This window comes from Oncorhynchus mykiss, chromosome 10 (genome assembly GCF_013265735.2).
Source record: "Oncorhynchus mykiss isolate Arlee chromosome 10, USDA_OmykA_1.1, whole genome shotgun sequence".
NCBI classification, from domain to species: domain Eukaryota; kingdom Metazoa; phylum Chordata; class Actinopteri; order Salmoniformes; family Salmonidae; genus Oncorhynchus; species Oncorhynchus mykiss.
In genome coordinates this window covers 16227959-16245459 of record NC_048574.1, presented here as the reverse complement: position 1 = coordinate 16245459, position 17501 = coordinate 16227959, and the positions used below count along the sequence as shown (strand labels likewise).

The 17501-nt window shown below is 41.8% G+C and overlaps 1 protein-coding gene across 7 annotated transcripts in view; it reads left to right on the top strand.

Moving 5' to 3' along the window:
• Window positions 1-17501, top strand: part of gramd1ba (GRAM domain containing 1Ba) — a 135541-nt gene that overhangs the window by 76535 nt on the left and 41505 nt on the right. For 5 of the 7 annotated variants that reach the window (XM_021617608.2, XM_021617599.2, XM_036989803.1 and 2 more), the window contains 2 exons: window positions 1508-1748; window positions 16250-16270. In XM_021617608.2, the coding sequence (XP_021473283.1) occupies window positions 1508-1748; window positions 16250-16270 (262 nt within the window). The remainder of the gene's footprint in view (window positions 1-1507; window positions 1749-16249; window positions 16271-17501) is intronic. The other 2 variants (XM_036989802.1, XM_021617606.2) reach the window with 1 other exon arrangement.

The following is a 17501-nucleotide window of genomic DNA, read 5'->3' as shown; positions in this document are numbered from 1 at the left end:
CTCGTCAAGGGCAGAGACAGTGCCTCATTGATGTGCTCTGAATCAAAGACTAATCTGGCCCTCTGGAGGAAGTGAACACATTGTCATTGGGGAGGTTCCTGCTATCTTAAATTGTCTGATGGTCAAACAACGTAACTTGCAATGGAGTGGATGTTTTTTATAGGGTCTTTGTAAATCATGCATCATGTCAAGACTTCTATTTGTTTAATTGAGTACACCAGCCATACTGTACTCAACAGGAGGAGCACGGTCCGGGTCCAGAAACACTTTTTTTTCTGCTGTTTAGAGTTGTAATAGTAGAATGCATAAGGTGTAATTTTGTTATGTGTTAGTGCATGGGCAGTTTTCCTCTTATGTCATTCACTGGCAGACCTTAGAGAGCTATTTATAACCTGTCAAATGTCCAGTTGATCAACCACTAGCCCACATTGATTATTAGGGCATGAAATTAACTTTTTGGTCTACCAGCCAAATATTTTTTGCTGCTTAAATTACACCAACAAACCACAAATTAACAGATAAGCTTTGTAATGCTTTGTAATATTTCTAAAACAGTACATGAATTACTAGTAAGAAGTAACTAATGTTTGTGACCGGTCTTTTATACAAAATATCACGACTCAAGTCATGTTTGTACCTGTGAGATTGACTAGTAGAAGTGTTGTCTTCTCTTCCCTAGCAGTTGAAACTCAAACATAGAAAAACAACCTAGCTTCTGAACAAAACAATGTAAATAGCCAAGAAACACAAGGACAAATTCTCATTTCAGTAAATTTTTGTTTCAAGTAAATTAGACAAACTTTTATTCCTGTGCGCAGTGCATCTAAAAATGAATCTTTCACTCAGCTCTTCACATGCGCACAGCCCCTAGCCAGGCTGTATTGCAGTGCAAGGTGGAATAGGTTATATACGAAACTTTGAAAATGGCTACCACAGCATTTATTTGACGATAAATGTGATCATACTTGACTTTTTTTCCCGCAAATGCGAGTGAAATGCTCAAACTGTGGAGCCCCGACCACCCACCAACATTGCTGTTGAAATAGACATCTTACCCGCCAATGTCAAAATCCACCCGCAGGTGGTGGGTGTTAATTTTAGACCCTGTTGATTTTGTTGAGTCACTCAGGTATCATATGAACACATAAGACATGGAAAATGTGTAGAATTTCTGGAAATTAGCTTTAAAACTGCAACATTTTCTTCTTAATTAACCCCATGGCAAAAGGTGTAGAATTGCAGGAAATGACCTTTTTAAAAAGGCTAAATGTTCTCTCTGACATCAACAGGGGTGTGGGGTTGCAAGGTCGGGGTTTGTTACTATGCTGATAAATGATCATATCCCTACCTTTTACACCCCTGTGTGACTGAACCTTCTCAAATAGTAGTTGAGGACCCCTGGAGTACACATTTGGATCTCAAGCATTCAGCCCATAAGTGCTCTGAGTATCTCAGAGTTTAAACAATTATTTTAATCATTCCCTCTCTTTCCATCTCTCACTGACAGCACTGCCAGCAATTCGAACCGGAGCACGCCTGCTTGCTCGCCCATCCTGCGCCATCGCTCTCGCTCGCCCACACCCCAGCAGAGCTTGGAGCACAGTGGTGAGAACATGGTGGAGAAGGGCCACTTGGACCCCGCCTCTGACAAGGACAAGTCCCCCTCCACCCCAGAGCAGGTGGTGCAGCGCACCTACAGCCAGTCGGTACACTCCGCCACACGCAGCAGTGGAGGCAAGAACTCCAAGGTGAGCCCATGCACCTGGACCAGACATGCATTGGATATAACACGCACATGGGACAAAACATAATTGTGTATAGGGGGTGAACATTTATGCAGTAACGCACATACACACACACACACACGCATGCATATCGTACACAGTGCAGACACACACAAAATACTCCACATTACATACCTATCATGCTCTTAAATCTCCATTGAAGGAGGGTTTCCCCCTATCTCAGTCCTGTAATCTTCGGGAAATAACCATGCTCTGGTCTGGACCAGGGGCCAATGGGCAGGTGTGGACACGCCCCAAATACATAGCCTCTCTTGGCCGCCCACTGCATATCCTCACACATTTGCTCTGCCTTTTAATCACATCTTCACAGGACAATAAAGTTGTTTGCCTTTTGGGCCTTCTGATCCACTGGGGCTAAAAAGTAATCCACGCTCTCACAACAGAAGAAACAGCAGAGATCTCGGTACAAATGGTAAACTCGATTACTTCATCCCAGTTGAAATGAATATACTGTAGAATGAACTTCAGTGTGGGCTGTCTGAATGAAATCGACAAAGTTCGTGTGTGAAGAATGTTTGTCTGCCACTCAGTAGTGGATTTTGAAAATCTGCTTCTTAGTCAAGTATCATCGTAAGGTTCTTCTCAACCTTTTTCATATCCCATTCCATGGTGATGTTTGCCTCATTTCCACTCTTAGGGATTGACTTGTCCGTCGGTTGTCATGCCATGTTACTCCGCTGTTTTACTTTCCAGACATTGTTATGTTTCTGCACCAGCTGCACCGTGTTAAAACCACTCACAATCCAAGTCTTTAACTTGAAATTCTTATGGATTTATTTTTTCTGCCTTAGGTGTTTGCTGTTTATTTGTTTTTGTTTTCTGATTTTCTTTGTTCTTCTTCTCATGCATGCTAGTCTCACAAGCGACTTTCCAAAGTAAGCATCAATCTTTTTCTGGTCTTTCTCCTTTCTCCTTCCCGCTAGCTTGTGCTCATGCCTGGTGACCTTCCTACTATCCCTGCAATACGCTAATTGTTTCTCCTCTATGCCACCCTACATTATGCTAAGTTAACGTGTGCCTCTATCCTGTTTTTGCCTATGCTACTTTACGCTACCTGATGAGACTGCCCAACCATCTCTACGCTAAACTATGTTAGCCTAACCTAGCTTACCCCTTGCTAACCAACTGTATTAGCCTACCCCTTGAACTGACCTGATCTTGTTTCCCTCATGCCTTGATAGCTAGAAGCGCTAGCTCACTTTGCCCTGTGTTTACCTATCCCACCCTGTAACGCCTCTACTATTTTCTAACCAACCTTTTTATTTATTAGACTTGGTGATCCTAAACTCCATTTCTCCTTACTCTATGCTGCACTATATCAATACCGGTTACCATCTTTTTTTCTGGAGAATCTCATTTCTATACTGCTTGAGCACATGTTAAAATGGTTACCATGGTAACCGGAAACCCTCAGTCTATTCAACATTACCCTAAATTGCCATTGCTTAACTTTCCATCTCTCTATCACACCACATTATCCAAACCTATCTTAAAGGTACGCTCATCAATATGTTGTCATCATCCAGCGCTGGAGACAACTTCCTGTTTACAGACAACTGAATTCAAATCTGCTAAGACTGACACTATTAGCTTTTTACAATTTATGCACTCCTTTGAGGCATGCCCACTTTGTGAAGAGTTTAGTTGTTGTTGACGTCTGTATGCGGGAAGTGGCCCCGCTTCGTATGATATCATATTGCAGAGTGTACCTTTTACCCACCTATCCCCACATGTACCTTTCATCTGCATACACAAAGCTAACTTATTACTGACTAAAACCTAATGAGTTTACTAAGAGTAGGCTATACTAAGATTTTATACTAAGAGTATGTATATAGTAAAGAGTAGGCTATACTAAGATTTTATACTAAGAGTACGGCTATACTAAGAGTACGGCTATACTAAGAGTACGGCTATACTAAGAGTACGGCTATACTAAGAGTACGGCTATACTAAGAGTACGGCTATACTAAGATTTTATACTAAGAGTACGGCTATACTAAGATTTTATACTAAGAGTATGTATATAGTAAAGAGTAGGCTATACTAAGATTCTATACCAAGAGTACGGCTATACCAAGAGTACGGCTATACTAAGATTTTATACCAAGAGTACGGCTATACTAAGATGCTATACCAAGAGTACGGCTATTCTAAGATGCTATACCAAGAGTACGGCTATACTAAGATTCTATACCAAGAGTACGGCTATACTAAGATTCTATACCAAGAGTACGGCTATCCTAAGATTCTATACCAAGAGTATGGCTATACTAAGATTCTATACTAAGAGTACGGCTATACTAAGATTCTATACCAAGAGTACAGCTATACTAAGATTCTATACCAAGAGTACGGCTATACTATGATTCTATACCAAGAGTACGGCTATACTAAGATTCTATACCAAGAGTACGGCTATCCTAAGATTCTATACCAAGAGTACGGCTATACTAAGATTCTATACTAAGAGTACGGCTATACTAAGATTCTATACCAAGAGTACAGCTATACCAAGAGTACGGCTATACTAAGATTTTATACCAAGAGTATGGCTATACTAAGATTTTATACCAAGAGTATGGCTATACTAAGATGCTATACCAAGAGTACGGCTATTCTAAGATGCTATACCAAGAGTACGGCTATACTAAGATTCTATACCAAGAGTACGGCTATACTAAGATTCTATACCAAGAGTACGGCTATCCTAAGATTCTATACCAAGAGTACGGCTATACTAAGATTCTATACCAAGAGTACGGCTATACTAAGATTCTATACCAAGAGTACAACTATACTAAGATTCTATACTAATAGTATGTGATTGCAAAAGGCATCCGTGTCAGGGATATGCCAAGGCAGGATACTCTGAGTGCAGCCCAATCCAGAAATCTGGCAGTGGCTTCAGATTTAAATTAAATTTTCACAAAACCGCTTGTTGCAATTTCGATGAGGCTCTCTTGTTCAGTTATCGGTATGTGGACTGGAGGCATGCATGAAAGGGATAACAAATCCAGTTGTTTGTGTCATCTGTTTCGGAAAGTACCTGCGTAATTGCGCATCCAACTCATTCCGGTGCTTCGCTATATCACATTTAACGTTGTCCGTAAGCTTGAGTTCATTTGGACACAAAAAATCATACCATGATGGAAAGACCTGTGTGTTGTCCTTGTTAATGCAGACAGAGAAGAGCTCCAACTTCTTAATCATAGCCTCAATTATTTTGTCCCGCACATTGAATATAGTTGCGGAGAGTCCCTGTAATCCTAGATTCAGATCATTCAGACGAGAAAAAACATCACCCAGATAGGCCAGTCGTGTGAGAAACTCATCATCATGCAAGCGTTCAGACTAGTGAAAATGATGGTCAGTAAAGAACTTTAAGCTCGTCTCTCAATTCAATTAATGTGATTGGATGTTAATTATTTCTCTAGGCTACCTGTATTTGACATTGTGTTATTTCGCTGAACAATAGATTGTTTAATCAGAGCCGGTCCTGAACTCCCTGGGGCCCTAAGCAAAATTCTGCTAAGGGGCCCTCCTACCTGACCCGTGAGAACATGTAAACCATTTACTATTACCACACAGTCACACCTGACACCTCGGTGCTCCCACTACAATCCTCCCTCCTTTAAAACGGTTTGCTCCATCTGTCAGTCTAAGAATAAGTAGACCAGAACAGAATGAGATATATGCAAACAACGTTTATTGAATATAATATTTTCTATAGCATCTTAAGATAAGTGAATATTAACAAGAAATTGTAGAAAATAATAAAATATAACACTGAGCTTTGGCTCTGCTGCCTGGTAATTAGTCCAGTCCTCAAAACATTATACAATTAACTTTGTCCATACAATGTAAACACAAGCCTATAGGCTATGGCTGCAGCTATATGTCTTAAAATAGTCAAATAAAACTTATACATCTGTGTGATTAACTTTGGTTCCCTCTACAGCCTGGGCATTTTCAGCATCAGCATGGGCACCAGTCTGTATGGAAGAAATTGAGAAAGTATGTCATATAGTTAGTTAAGAAGTCATTTACACACATGCACTTCTGCCATACAATCTTAAATGTTACTAAGTATATAAACATTTCAATTTTTGAATTAAAATCTTACCATCAAAATATTCCTCTTCTGCACTTTATTAAGGAAAAATCATCATCAATGATGTCATCATAGGACATGTGTTTCTCCACGTCATGATTTATGCTCATGATGGCCAGACCACTATGACATGGGAGACCTCAGGTAGCTTTTGATGTGCTTTCATTTTGAAAAGCTATTTTCTGCCAATGCTACTGTTACTGGTAGAGTGACTGCAATTATTAGGGCCATCCAAAGGTTAGGATAGATTTCCTTTAGGTTTTTCTCACAGAGAAAGAAAAGTGGCTCAAAGGCTGTCAGTCATCTTATCTGTTGGCAGATCAGGTCAATTCTGAATGTCGTGTGCCAGATCCATTCCACTGATGTCACAGTCATTTCTGAAGGTTAGAGTTTTCAACTTCCATGCACTGAGCCTTTAAAGATTCACTGGACATCTGAGAGGCAGTGCTGATGTTCAGCAGCACTCCATATTTGGTTTACACCTGGTTTAGTGTTTCAAATCTCTCATCCATGGATGTCACAGCAGAGTCGACCACAGTGTTGAAGTAGTTGACTTCAAGGTTTTTCAGTGCATTAGTTCATCAGGAGCCTCATAGCTGAAATGCCTCTTGCTGTTTCTCAGACTCTTTTCTTTCAGAACAGCCTCATTAATTTCTTCACAAATGCTTTTGGCTGTTATATGGGCCTCAGAGAATCCAGTTTCCCGGTATGTAGTGAGGGAGGTCTTTGCATTTGAGATTAAATTCACTGCGATATCCAACTGCATTGAGGGGGATTGGAGGAGCTTGTTCATCTTGTTTGTCATTGTCAGTATCTCACACCATACAACACAGCAATCAAGAAGAGGTAGGACCCAACTTCCTCTGCAAGTGCTTGTGCCTCCACTTTGGCCACAGGATCGTTGATCGTCTGTCTGGCTTCCAGTAATGCCTCCCGAACCTCGGAAGCCTGATACCTGATTGCATGAACACTTTGGAACCTACTCTCCCATCTTGTCACTCCATGACTTCACAGTTATTTTCACGTGTTTCTTCAAAACACTCCATCTTTGTGTGTGAAGAGCTTTTGCACATGCCCAAAACACCCAACTGCATCTTTTGAAGATTTGGCAGCATCTGCAATGACAAGGTTTAGAGTATGGGACGAACACGGCAGTCTGGCTTGTACTCCTTGGTGCTTGCCCTTCATGTTGGCCTCAATATCATAAGCTTGCCCTCTGCAATCTTCAAATGGAATCTTCAGCTCTTTCAGCTTATCTAAGATGACGGTGGACAGATTCAAGCCTGTTGTAACAACAACATTCACAAAGCCAATGAAGTGCTCCTTGATCTCTGGCTTTCCCTTTAAAGCCACGCTTCTCAGATTAATGGACATTTGCTCCTAAATCAAATCAAATCAAACCTGGTGACTAATGTCAGGTATACAGTCCAAGATAATGGAGAAGTACTATGAGTCTCTTGAGTCACTATTGCTTCCAGAATCTTGTCACTCACAATCTGTATCAGCTCATTCTGTGTGCGCTTCCCAAGGTAATGAGCATGTCTCTCCATCTTTAATTTTGCTGAGATGATTTTCCATAACGTGGTCAAATTTTGCCAGTAATTCAACCTCGTTTAGGAAGTTTCCATTATCTGGTTGGAACAGCTTGTTTGAACTCCTGATTGCTAGGTTTCTTTCAGCCAGAGACTGGGTGATACTTATTAAGTGTGTAAGGACATGCTGCCATCTCTTTCTTTCAGCCTCAAAATTGTAATCTGTATCTGGTCAAGAGTCTGTCCCTGACTTAGGTGCCAATCAAGTTCTCTCTACTTAATCATATTGTTGTGTTCAGCACTACCCTCATGGTGTTTCAGAATGGCGTTGATATTTGACCAGTCATTCACACCTTCCTTTATTATTTTGTAGTCTTCTGTAGAAAAGAGCATACAGCAAAAACAATACACAGTGTTGTTTTTGATTGAGTTTGAAAGCCAGCTCCTGGTAATCTTCTGTAATAAGCCTGAATGGAAACCTCTTCTAGACTTGTCTTTAGGTTAAGAAAAATTCACTCCTGGTTAGAATGGACCTCTGCCCTCTAACTCAGTCCTCATAAAGTCTGTGAAAACTGGGGGCCAATCTGGGTCATTTGGTGGAGCAGCAACTGTTCTATTATGGTCTGAGCTGCTTGTATCTGATGCTGGCTGTACACCTCTGGTTGTGCTAGTACTGGCTGAGGCTGCCTGCACTTTACCTGGGTCTGTGTTAGTACTTGCTGAAGCTGCCAGTACTGGGTCTGTGTTAGTATTTGCTGAAGCTGCCAGTACTGGGTCTGTGTTAGTATTTGCTGAAGCTGGCTGTACTGGGTCTGTGTTAGTATTTGCTGAAGCTGGCTGTACTGGGTCTGTGTTAGTATTTGCTGAAGCTGGCTGTATTGGGTCTGTGTTAGTACTGGCTGAGGCTGGATGTGGATCAACTGAGTCTGTGCTTGTACTGGCTGATGATCCAGCATCTCCCTCTACTGACAAACTTAAGCATAGCACCTGTAAATTATAGATAGCAAAACTATTATTAATTTTATCAGCTGCATCAGACCCATTCAAACTGGCTCCCCCAGTTTCCTTTTATACATTCTCAAATATAAAATAGTATTTATACTATGGCGTGACTGAATAATTGATGGTTATTATTTACTGAGAGATGTGCATCCATATTTCCCAGTATGCCCAGCTAATCAACAACTAATTCAATATATAAATCAATAGTCAATGTCAATCCATTGCTTTCCATCTTGCATTAGTCCAGAGTTGTACAACTAAACATTGACTGAGAGACTAGACAATCATTGTCTTGTTTTAAAATGTGCGCCTATGAGGGGTGCCATCACACCTATATATTTTCTGGACTGGTCCCCAAAGAGGTTGCTGCTGGAAAGCGAGAGGTTCATTTCGTGCACGCGCATATGAACGCATGTTCACGTGTGACGCGGTTATCTTTTCCGAGCTGCAGTTTATAATCATCGATGCCCGTTTTGCGTTTATCCAACGTAATAAATTGTTGTATTTCACTCTCACTTTTGTCAGGCACAAAGTCACATAACACAGCCCTGGAAGTGGCTGGCAAGCAAGACGCAGACAGACCAAGAGAGGCACTGCCCAGCTAGGTTAGCTAGACAGACAGACTAGAGAGAGATGCACTGCAAGCTTGCACATCAACTTAATGTTAGTTATTTGCTGACGTCAAACTTGAAGAGGAGAGAACACAAGTTTACCTGATTTCTGTTCCTGCTATTCACCCTCATGGTGTGTTTTTCTTCTTCTCTTTTTGTGACCAGAAGAATAGTTCCGCTTCATCCTCTTATTCCACTTTGACACAAGGGGGATGCCGGGCCCTTGCGTAATTTGCAGGGCCCTAGGCAAGTTGCGTAGTGAGCGTATAGGGCCGCCCGGCTCTGGGTTTAATTTTATTTTTGGCAGTGAAATGAGGCTACTCAGGCAAAGGGGAAAAAACTAGCCCCGTTGGAAAATAGAAATGGACTCTTTGAAAATGTGTTTTTGGCGTACCCCAGTTTGGGAATACCTGCCATACACTATTCTATGGACTTTATCCTAACCTTCTTTAACTTCTTGACTTTGCCTAACCCCTTCTAAGGGTTGTGTTCAGGTTTTTTTTACAACTGAAATTTGTGTTTCTTATTGAACAAGGCCCTGCCGGTTTCGGGTGTGTTTTCTTCTGTTGATGCCTAATCAACATGGCCCAGCCTTCCTACCCTACTCTACCACTTTCCTGACAGCATCATTCATTCAAACATGATCCCCTATGTGCTTCTCTGTCTGAAATATTCTGTGTTTCTGGAGAAGTTAACCCTAGATGCTGATTTTGGGTCAGTTTAGCATTTTCCCCACTAATGGTTCAGGTTAGGATTGGGGAAGGGGAAGCAGATCCTAGATCTGTACCTAGAGAGAAATTCCCTTTAGTGCTACTGTTCATGCTGTTCTTTAACTTTGATGGAGGACCACACTGTACAAATCGTAGCATCGCTGTGGTACCAGGACAAATCCCAAACATTAATATTTGAAGGCATGTAGGCACACACACACACGTAGATATTGTACACACGGATGCACACAGCTCCCCCTCCCACCGACCACCACTAGTTACTATTACTTCCTGAACAAGCTAACTATGGAAGAGGAAAAGCTTGACACTTTATTCAGACGGTGAGGAAATTAGGTGGCGAGACAGTCAAGTGGGAGAAACAGTGGGAAGGGGGGATGCAGGGATTGAACCCTGGTCTCTGGTGGGGAATTGTATATGTGACATGTACTGGGGAGTGTTACCACTACATGTCTCTGCACTTGGAAGGGGAAAGGTAATAGTCAGTCACCATTGGTCACTTTCCTCTTAGTTGGAGGCCTTCACGAGTCCAAAAAGTTGTACCCATTCTGAAATGGACCAGGGGCTTTCCCATCTTGACCCGATATGCATCAATACATAAAAAAAATATAGAGCTCCATTGGAACGGACTAGAGGTCAACCGATTAATCGGCATGGCCGATTTAATTAGGGCCGATTTCAAGTTTTCATAATCTGTATTTTTGGACGCCGCTTATGGCTGATTGCATTGCACTCCACAAGGAGACTGCGTGGCAGGCTGACCACCTGTTACGCGAGTGCAGCAAGGAGCCAAGGTAACTAGCTAGCATCATCTTATAAAAAACAATAAATCTTAACATAATCACTAGTTAACTACACATGGTTGATGATATTACTAGTTTAACTAGCTTGTCCTGCAAATAATCAATGTGGTGCCTGTTAATTTATCATCGAATCAGTCTACTTCGCCAAACGAGTGATGATTTAATACACAAGTATATATATTTAAACCTGCATATTTAGTTAAAGTAAATTAATGTTAGCAGGCAAAATTAACTAGGGAAATTGTGTCACTTCTCTTGCGTTCGGTGCAAGCAGGGTCAGGGTATATGCAACAGTTTGGGCCGCCTGGCTCGTTGCAAACGGTGTGAAGACCATTTCTTCCTAACAAAGACCGTAATTAATTTGCCAGAATATTACTTAATTATGACGTAACAGCAATATTTAGACATGGATGCCACCCGTTCGATAAAATATGTAACGGTTCCGTATTTCACTGTTTTCGAAAGGATAGTTTCCGGATTTGACCATATTAATGACCTAAGGCTCGTATGTCTGTGTGTTAATTATAATATAATTAAGTATATTATTTGATCAAGCAGTCTGACTGAGTGGTGGTAGGCAGCAGCAGGCTTGTAAGCATTCATTCAAACAGCACTTTCCTGTGTTTGCCAGCAGCTCTTCGTAACACTTGAAGCACAGCGCTGTTTATGACTTCAAGCCTATCAACTCCCGAGATTAGGCTGGCAATACTACAGTGGCTATAAGAACATCCAATAGTCAAAGGTATATGAAATACAAATGGTATAGAGAGAAATAGTCCTAATAATTCCTATAATAACTACAACCTAAAACTTCTTAACTGGGAAATTTGAAGACTCATGTTAAAAGGAACCACCAGCTTTCATATGTTCTCATGTTTTTTTACATGGCACATATTGCACTTTTACTTTCTTCTCCAACGCTCCAAATTGAACATGTTTCATTATTTTGAGACTACATAGATTTTGATTTATGCATTATAAGTTAAAATAGGTGTTCATTCAGTATTGTTGTAATTGTCATTATTACAAATATATATAACGGCCAATTAATCGGTATCGGCTTTTGTGGTCCTCCAATAATCCGTATCAGCGTTGAAAAATCATAAGTGGGCGACCTCTAGAACGGACCCGAGGACAACTAGACCCATTTCCGTATAGACCTGGTCGGATCCAGATCCAGTCCGATCCGAGTGAGAGAAGCAGCAAACAAGTCCATTTTTAAACTACTTTATTAGCCGATAAAGCGTGAGGGAGAGGAGTTATAGGGAGTCGATGCTCTAACAGGGGCCGTGCTGTGTGTGTAGGCTTACTGTAAGTGTGAGTGAGTGACACGGTGCAGGGCGGAAGGAGGGAGAGACGGCCACCAACCATGCCAACTCTTGCTATAGTTAACTAATAGCTGCCATAGATGGGTTATTTATCATGCAATATTATTACGTAGTACCGGTCTTGACTGCATCAAACTGGGAGAAGCTAGTTATGCTAGCTCGCTAGGCTAATTGAAGTCGCGCGCGCTTTCTCATCCTACAGTTACAAACAACTCCATTCAGAATAGAAAGTAGCAGCCTACCTTTTGGCTCTTGGTCGTTGTTGCCTATATCCTTCAACTTGAACTTTTAATTCCATCTTCCATTGATTTAGATATCTCCCAACTTTTGCCACACAATGCCTGTAGCCTATTGCTGCTTTGATGACTTGATTGGCCAACAACAAGCTACATGCACCACTCTCGTGAAAAGCAAGAGCAGCAGCATAAATCATAATGTCTCTCTCTCTACTGCAGCAGTCACATTCAGATCTGTACGGTTTAAATGACCAACCCCGAGACCCGTGAAAATCATATGAGATTCGACGTAGACCCGTGACATTATTTACAGTTCTGGATCCGGACCCGCTCTGGTCCCGGATTGGGTCTTGGGTATTCGAGTACAGGTGGATCTGTGAAAACGTTTATTTGGAGCACACACTCATATCTTCAGCCTCTCCAGCCTGAGTTATGACAAGCAGGACACAACGAACATAATCAACATAAATCATCAACTGATTAGCAACCAACCAATGTTTTATTATTATTATTATTGGACATCATTATTGAACAGCTACGACATCATCAAGCGCTATCAATGTGTGACACAGTGCACACCAGCCCAACACAGTAGAGAGAGAGATATATATATATCACACACACACACAGTTGAAGTCGGAAGTTAACATACAGTCGTCGTTAAAACGTTTTGAGAATTGACATATATTAATTTTCACAAAGTCTGCTGCCACAGTTTGTATGATGGCAATTTGCATATACTCCAGAATGTTATGAAGAGTGATCAGATGAACTGAAATTAATTGCAAAGTCCCTCTTTGCCACGCAAATGAACTGAATCCCCCCCAAAAACATTTCCACTGATTTCAGCCCTGCCACACAAGGACCAGCTGACATTATGTCAGCGATTCTCTCGTTAACACACGTGTGAGTGTTGACAAGGACAAGGCTGGAGATCACGCTGTCATGCTGATTGAGTTTGATTAACAGACTGGAAGCTTCAAAAGGAGGGTGGTGCTTGGAATCATTGTTCTTCCTCTGTCAATCATGGTTACCTGCAAGGAAACACGTGCCGTCATCATTGCTTTGCACAAAAAGGGCTTCACAGGCAAGGATATTGCTGCCAGTAAGGTTGCACCTAAATCAACCATTTATCGGATCATCAAGAACTTCAAGGAGAGCGGTTCAATTGTTGTGAAGAAGGCTTCAGGGTGCCCTTCAAGGACCGTCTCCTAAAGTTGATTCAGCTGCGGGATCGGGGCACCACCAGTACAGAGCTTGTTTAGGAATGGCAGCAGGCAGGTGTGAGTGCATCTGCACGCACAGTGAGGCAAAGAATTTTGGAGGATGGCCTGGTGTCAAGAAGGGCAGCAATGAAGCCACTTCTCTCCAGGAAAAATATCAGGGACAGACTGATATTCTGCAAAAGGTACAGGGATTGAACTGCTGAGGACTGGGGTAAAGTCATTTTCTCTGAATCCCCTTTCTGATTGTTTGGGGCATCCAGAAAAAGCTTGTCCGGAGAAGACAAGGTGAGCGCTACCATCAGTCCTGTGTCATGCCAACAGTAAAGTATCCTGAGACCATTCATGTGTGGGGTTGCTTCTCAGCCAAGGGAGTGGGTTCACTCACAATTTTGCCTAAGAACACAGCCATGAATAAAGAATGGTACCAACACATCCTCCGAGAGCAATTTTCCCAACCATCCAGAAACAGTTTGGTGAACAATGCCTTTTCCAGCATGATAGAGCACCTTGCCATAAAGGTAGAAGTGATAACTAAGTGGCTCGGGGAACAAAACATCGATATTTTGGGTGCATGGCCAGGAAACTCCCCAGACCTCAAGAGGTGGGTGGACAAACAAAAACCCACACATTCTGACAAACTCCAAGCATTGATTATGGAGGAATGTGCTGCCATGTGGCCCAGAAGTTAATTGACAGCATGCCAGGGCTACCTCATGATGCCATTTATTTTGTGAAGTGCACCAGTCCCTCCTGCAGCAAAGCACCCCCACAACATGATGCTGCCACCCCCGTGCTTCACGGTTGGGATGGTGTTCTTTGGCTTGCAAGCATCCCCCTTTTTCCTCCATACATAACGACGGTCATCATGGCCAAACAGTTCTATTTTTGTTTAATCAGATCAGAGGACATTTGTCCAAAAAAGTAGGATCTTTGTTCCCATGTGCAGTTGCAAACCGTAGTCTGGCTTTTTATGGTGGTTTTGGAGCAGTGGCTCCTTCCTTGTTCCTTGTTGGCCTTTCAGGTTATGTCGATATAGGACTCGCTCTAGATACTCTAGATACTTTTGTACCTGTTTCCTCCAGCATCTTCACAAGGTCCTTTGCTGTTGTTCTGAGATTGATTTGCACTTTTCGCACCAAAGGACGTTCCTCTCTAGGAGACAGAACACGTCTCCTCCCTGAGTGGTATGATGGCTGCGGGTTCCCATGGTGTTTATACTTGCGTACTATTGTTTGTACAGATGAACGTGATACCTTCAGGCGTTTGGAAATTGCTCCCAAGGATGAACCAGACTTGTGGAAGTCTACAATTTTTTTTCTGGGGTCTTGGCTGAATTCTTTCAGATTTTCCCATGATGTCAAGCAAAGAGGCACTGAGTTTGAAGGTTGGCCTTGCAATACATCCACAGGTACACCTCCAATTGACTCAGGCTAATTGACATCATTTATCAGAAGCTTCCAAAGCCATTACATAATTTTCTGGAATTTTCCAAGCTGTTTAAAATACACAGTCAACTTAGTGTATGTAAACTTCTGACCCGCTGGAATTGTGATACCGTGAATTCTATGTGCAGTAATCTGTCTGTAAGCAATTTTAGGAAAAATTACATGCACAAAGTGGATGTCCTAACTGAATTGTCAAAACTATAGTTTGTTAACAAGAAATTTGTGTAGTGGTTGAAAACGAGTTTTAATGACTTCAACCTAAGTGTATGTAAACTTCCGACTTCAACTGTGTGTGTGTGTGTGTGTGTGTGTGTGTGTGTGTTTTTAGAACTATGGAATGTAAAGAACACCTCCTACAGTTCATGCCAATGGCCTCCCATCAAGAAACCACACCTCGCAGTTCTACTCAGGCACTTGATTAATGTTGATTTCATCCCGATGAGCAAAGATAAGCTCGAAATAATTTGATGCATAATCCAAAGAATGTTGATGGTCGGTTGTTTCATGTGTAATATGGATGGTTAATTTGTAATGTCAATATTATTACACAATTGAAGGCAGCTAGTTGTAAGCTGCTGTTATGAGAGGCCTTCATACAGATGTAGGATGCACTATATTCCCTGTATAGTGCAATACTTTTGAGCAGCCCTAATGGGTCCTGGCCAAAAGTAGTACACTCTAGGGAATAGTGTTCCATTTGGGATGCCGTTTTAGTGTTCAAGTCTACTATAATATGGACAAGATACCTTCCTGTCAATAACTTCACTTTTGAGGGTAATCTTTTTTTCCCCAGTTATATGTAGCCCATTGTTGCCCTCTTCTGGCGTATATATGTATTGACTTTTATATTAACTTTTACTTACTTTTCAAATGTTTTTGTAAGCAGTAAGACTGACTGTGAGTGGGATACTTCTGTACAGGTTTGGAGTAACTGATTACATGTAATCTGATTTACAAAAAACCTACCTGTTACCAGCTAACATATTGTAATCGGATTACAGATACTTTTGAAAAACTAGATTACTTCTTGGATTTATAAAAAATCCAGAAAGGATGTTTGAGAAAAAAAAAACATTATATGACACCTTTCTGTTTTTTCAATGACATTCAACTCAGCATGGAAAAAGGTGCAAGTTTGAGTTTGTTCCTGTGCGAGTCTGACCAACACTCAGAGACCACTATGATAACACACCAAATGCTTTTAATGAATCATTTTTGTCTTCTAATTACTTTTAAAGGGAAAGTAATCCAAAAGTAACCGAAAGTGACTTTACTGATCTACCCAACCCTGCTTGTGTTTAAGGTGTGAAAGCTTTTTTCTGTGTATTTTTGTTGCCCTAGCACTAACACATCTCATCTTTCTCTCTTTTTTTTGTCTCCTTCTCCACCTTGATGTTCGACTCTTGTTTGTGAGCACAGAAAAGCCAGAGCTGGTACAATGTAAGTCTCTAACTCTTCTCCTACCTCTCCTTGGTGAGCTGTATGTAACTGTGGGTGATGTGTTGCACGTTCTGACGGCACAGTGGGTTGGAGCAAGGTGCTTGCAGTTGTGGGTTTGATTCTCACATGGGCCTCATACAGTATACGGGAGGGTGTGTGTGTGTGTTTGTTTGTTTGAAGTTGCTTGGGAGAAAAGCAGCTGTTAAAAATACCATTATAACCATATTATATATTTCAGTGATATGGGTAGGACTGGTGTTCATGTTATCAGACTGTGTTGCACTTTGTCATTTGACTGTTGGCTGTTGCAAGGTTTAGGTCTACTGTGAAGTACTTCCCTTGCAAATAGTATGTCAAAACATTCCTGGTAATGATGGCAGTCATGTGAAATTATGAATTCACTTTTTATCCAAAGAAATTATTGAAAATTAGAGGCTAATTTAATATGGCATCAAATTAATCATGAAATTGTCTTCAGTTGTGATTCGCATTGCTCCATGGTGAATAGTGAATACACATTTAACAATGCAGTTGCCTAGGGTGATTTTTCCCATGGGAAATGGAGAGATCTTAGAGTCATGGCATTCAGTATGAGAAGTTGTTCAGTCACGTCGTATGTGGGTGGGTGTGCATTTGCAAACCTTCGTGTCTGCATATATGCTTGTGTGTGTGCGGTCCGTATTTGTACAAGTGTAAGTGTGTGTGTGTGTGTGTGTATTGACTTTTGTGTTTGTATGCACTTGTGTGTGCGCACAAAGGGCTTTTGTTGTATTTGGTTGCCTCTTGACTATAACCAGGGCCTGTGTTCCCTGACTGTAACCAGGGCCTGTGTTCCCTGACTGTAACCAGGGCCTGTGTTCCCTGACTGTAACCAGGGCCTGTGTTCCCTGACTGTAACCAGGGCCTGTGTTCCCTGACTGTAACCAGGGCCTGTGTTCCCTGACTGTAACCAGGGCCTGTGTTCCCTGACTGTAACCAGGGCCTGTGTTCCCTGACTGTAACCAGGGCCTGGGTTCCCTGACTGTAACCAGGGCCTGGGTTCCCTGACTGTAACCAGGGCCTGGGTTCCCTGACTGTAACCAGGGCCTGGGTTCCCCTGACTGTAACTAAGCAGTAGCTGACAATAGGCTAATCTCCCACCTCCCTCTGATAAACCAAGCTGACAAAAGGCCGATCTCTGTTTTAACCAAGCTGACAAAAGGCCGATCTCTGTTTTAACCAAGCTGACAAA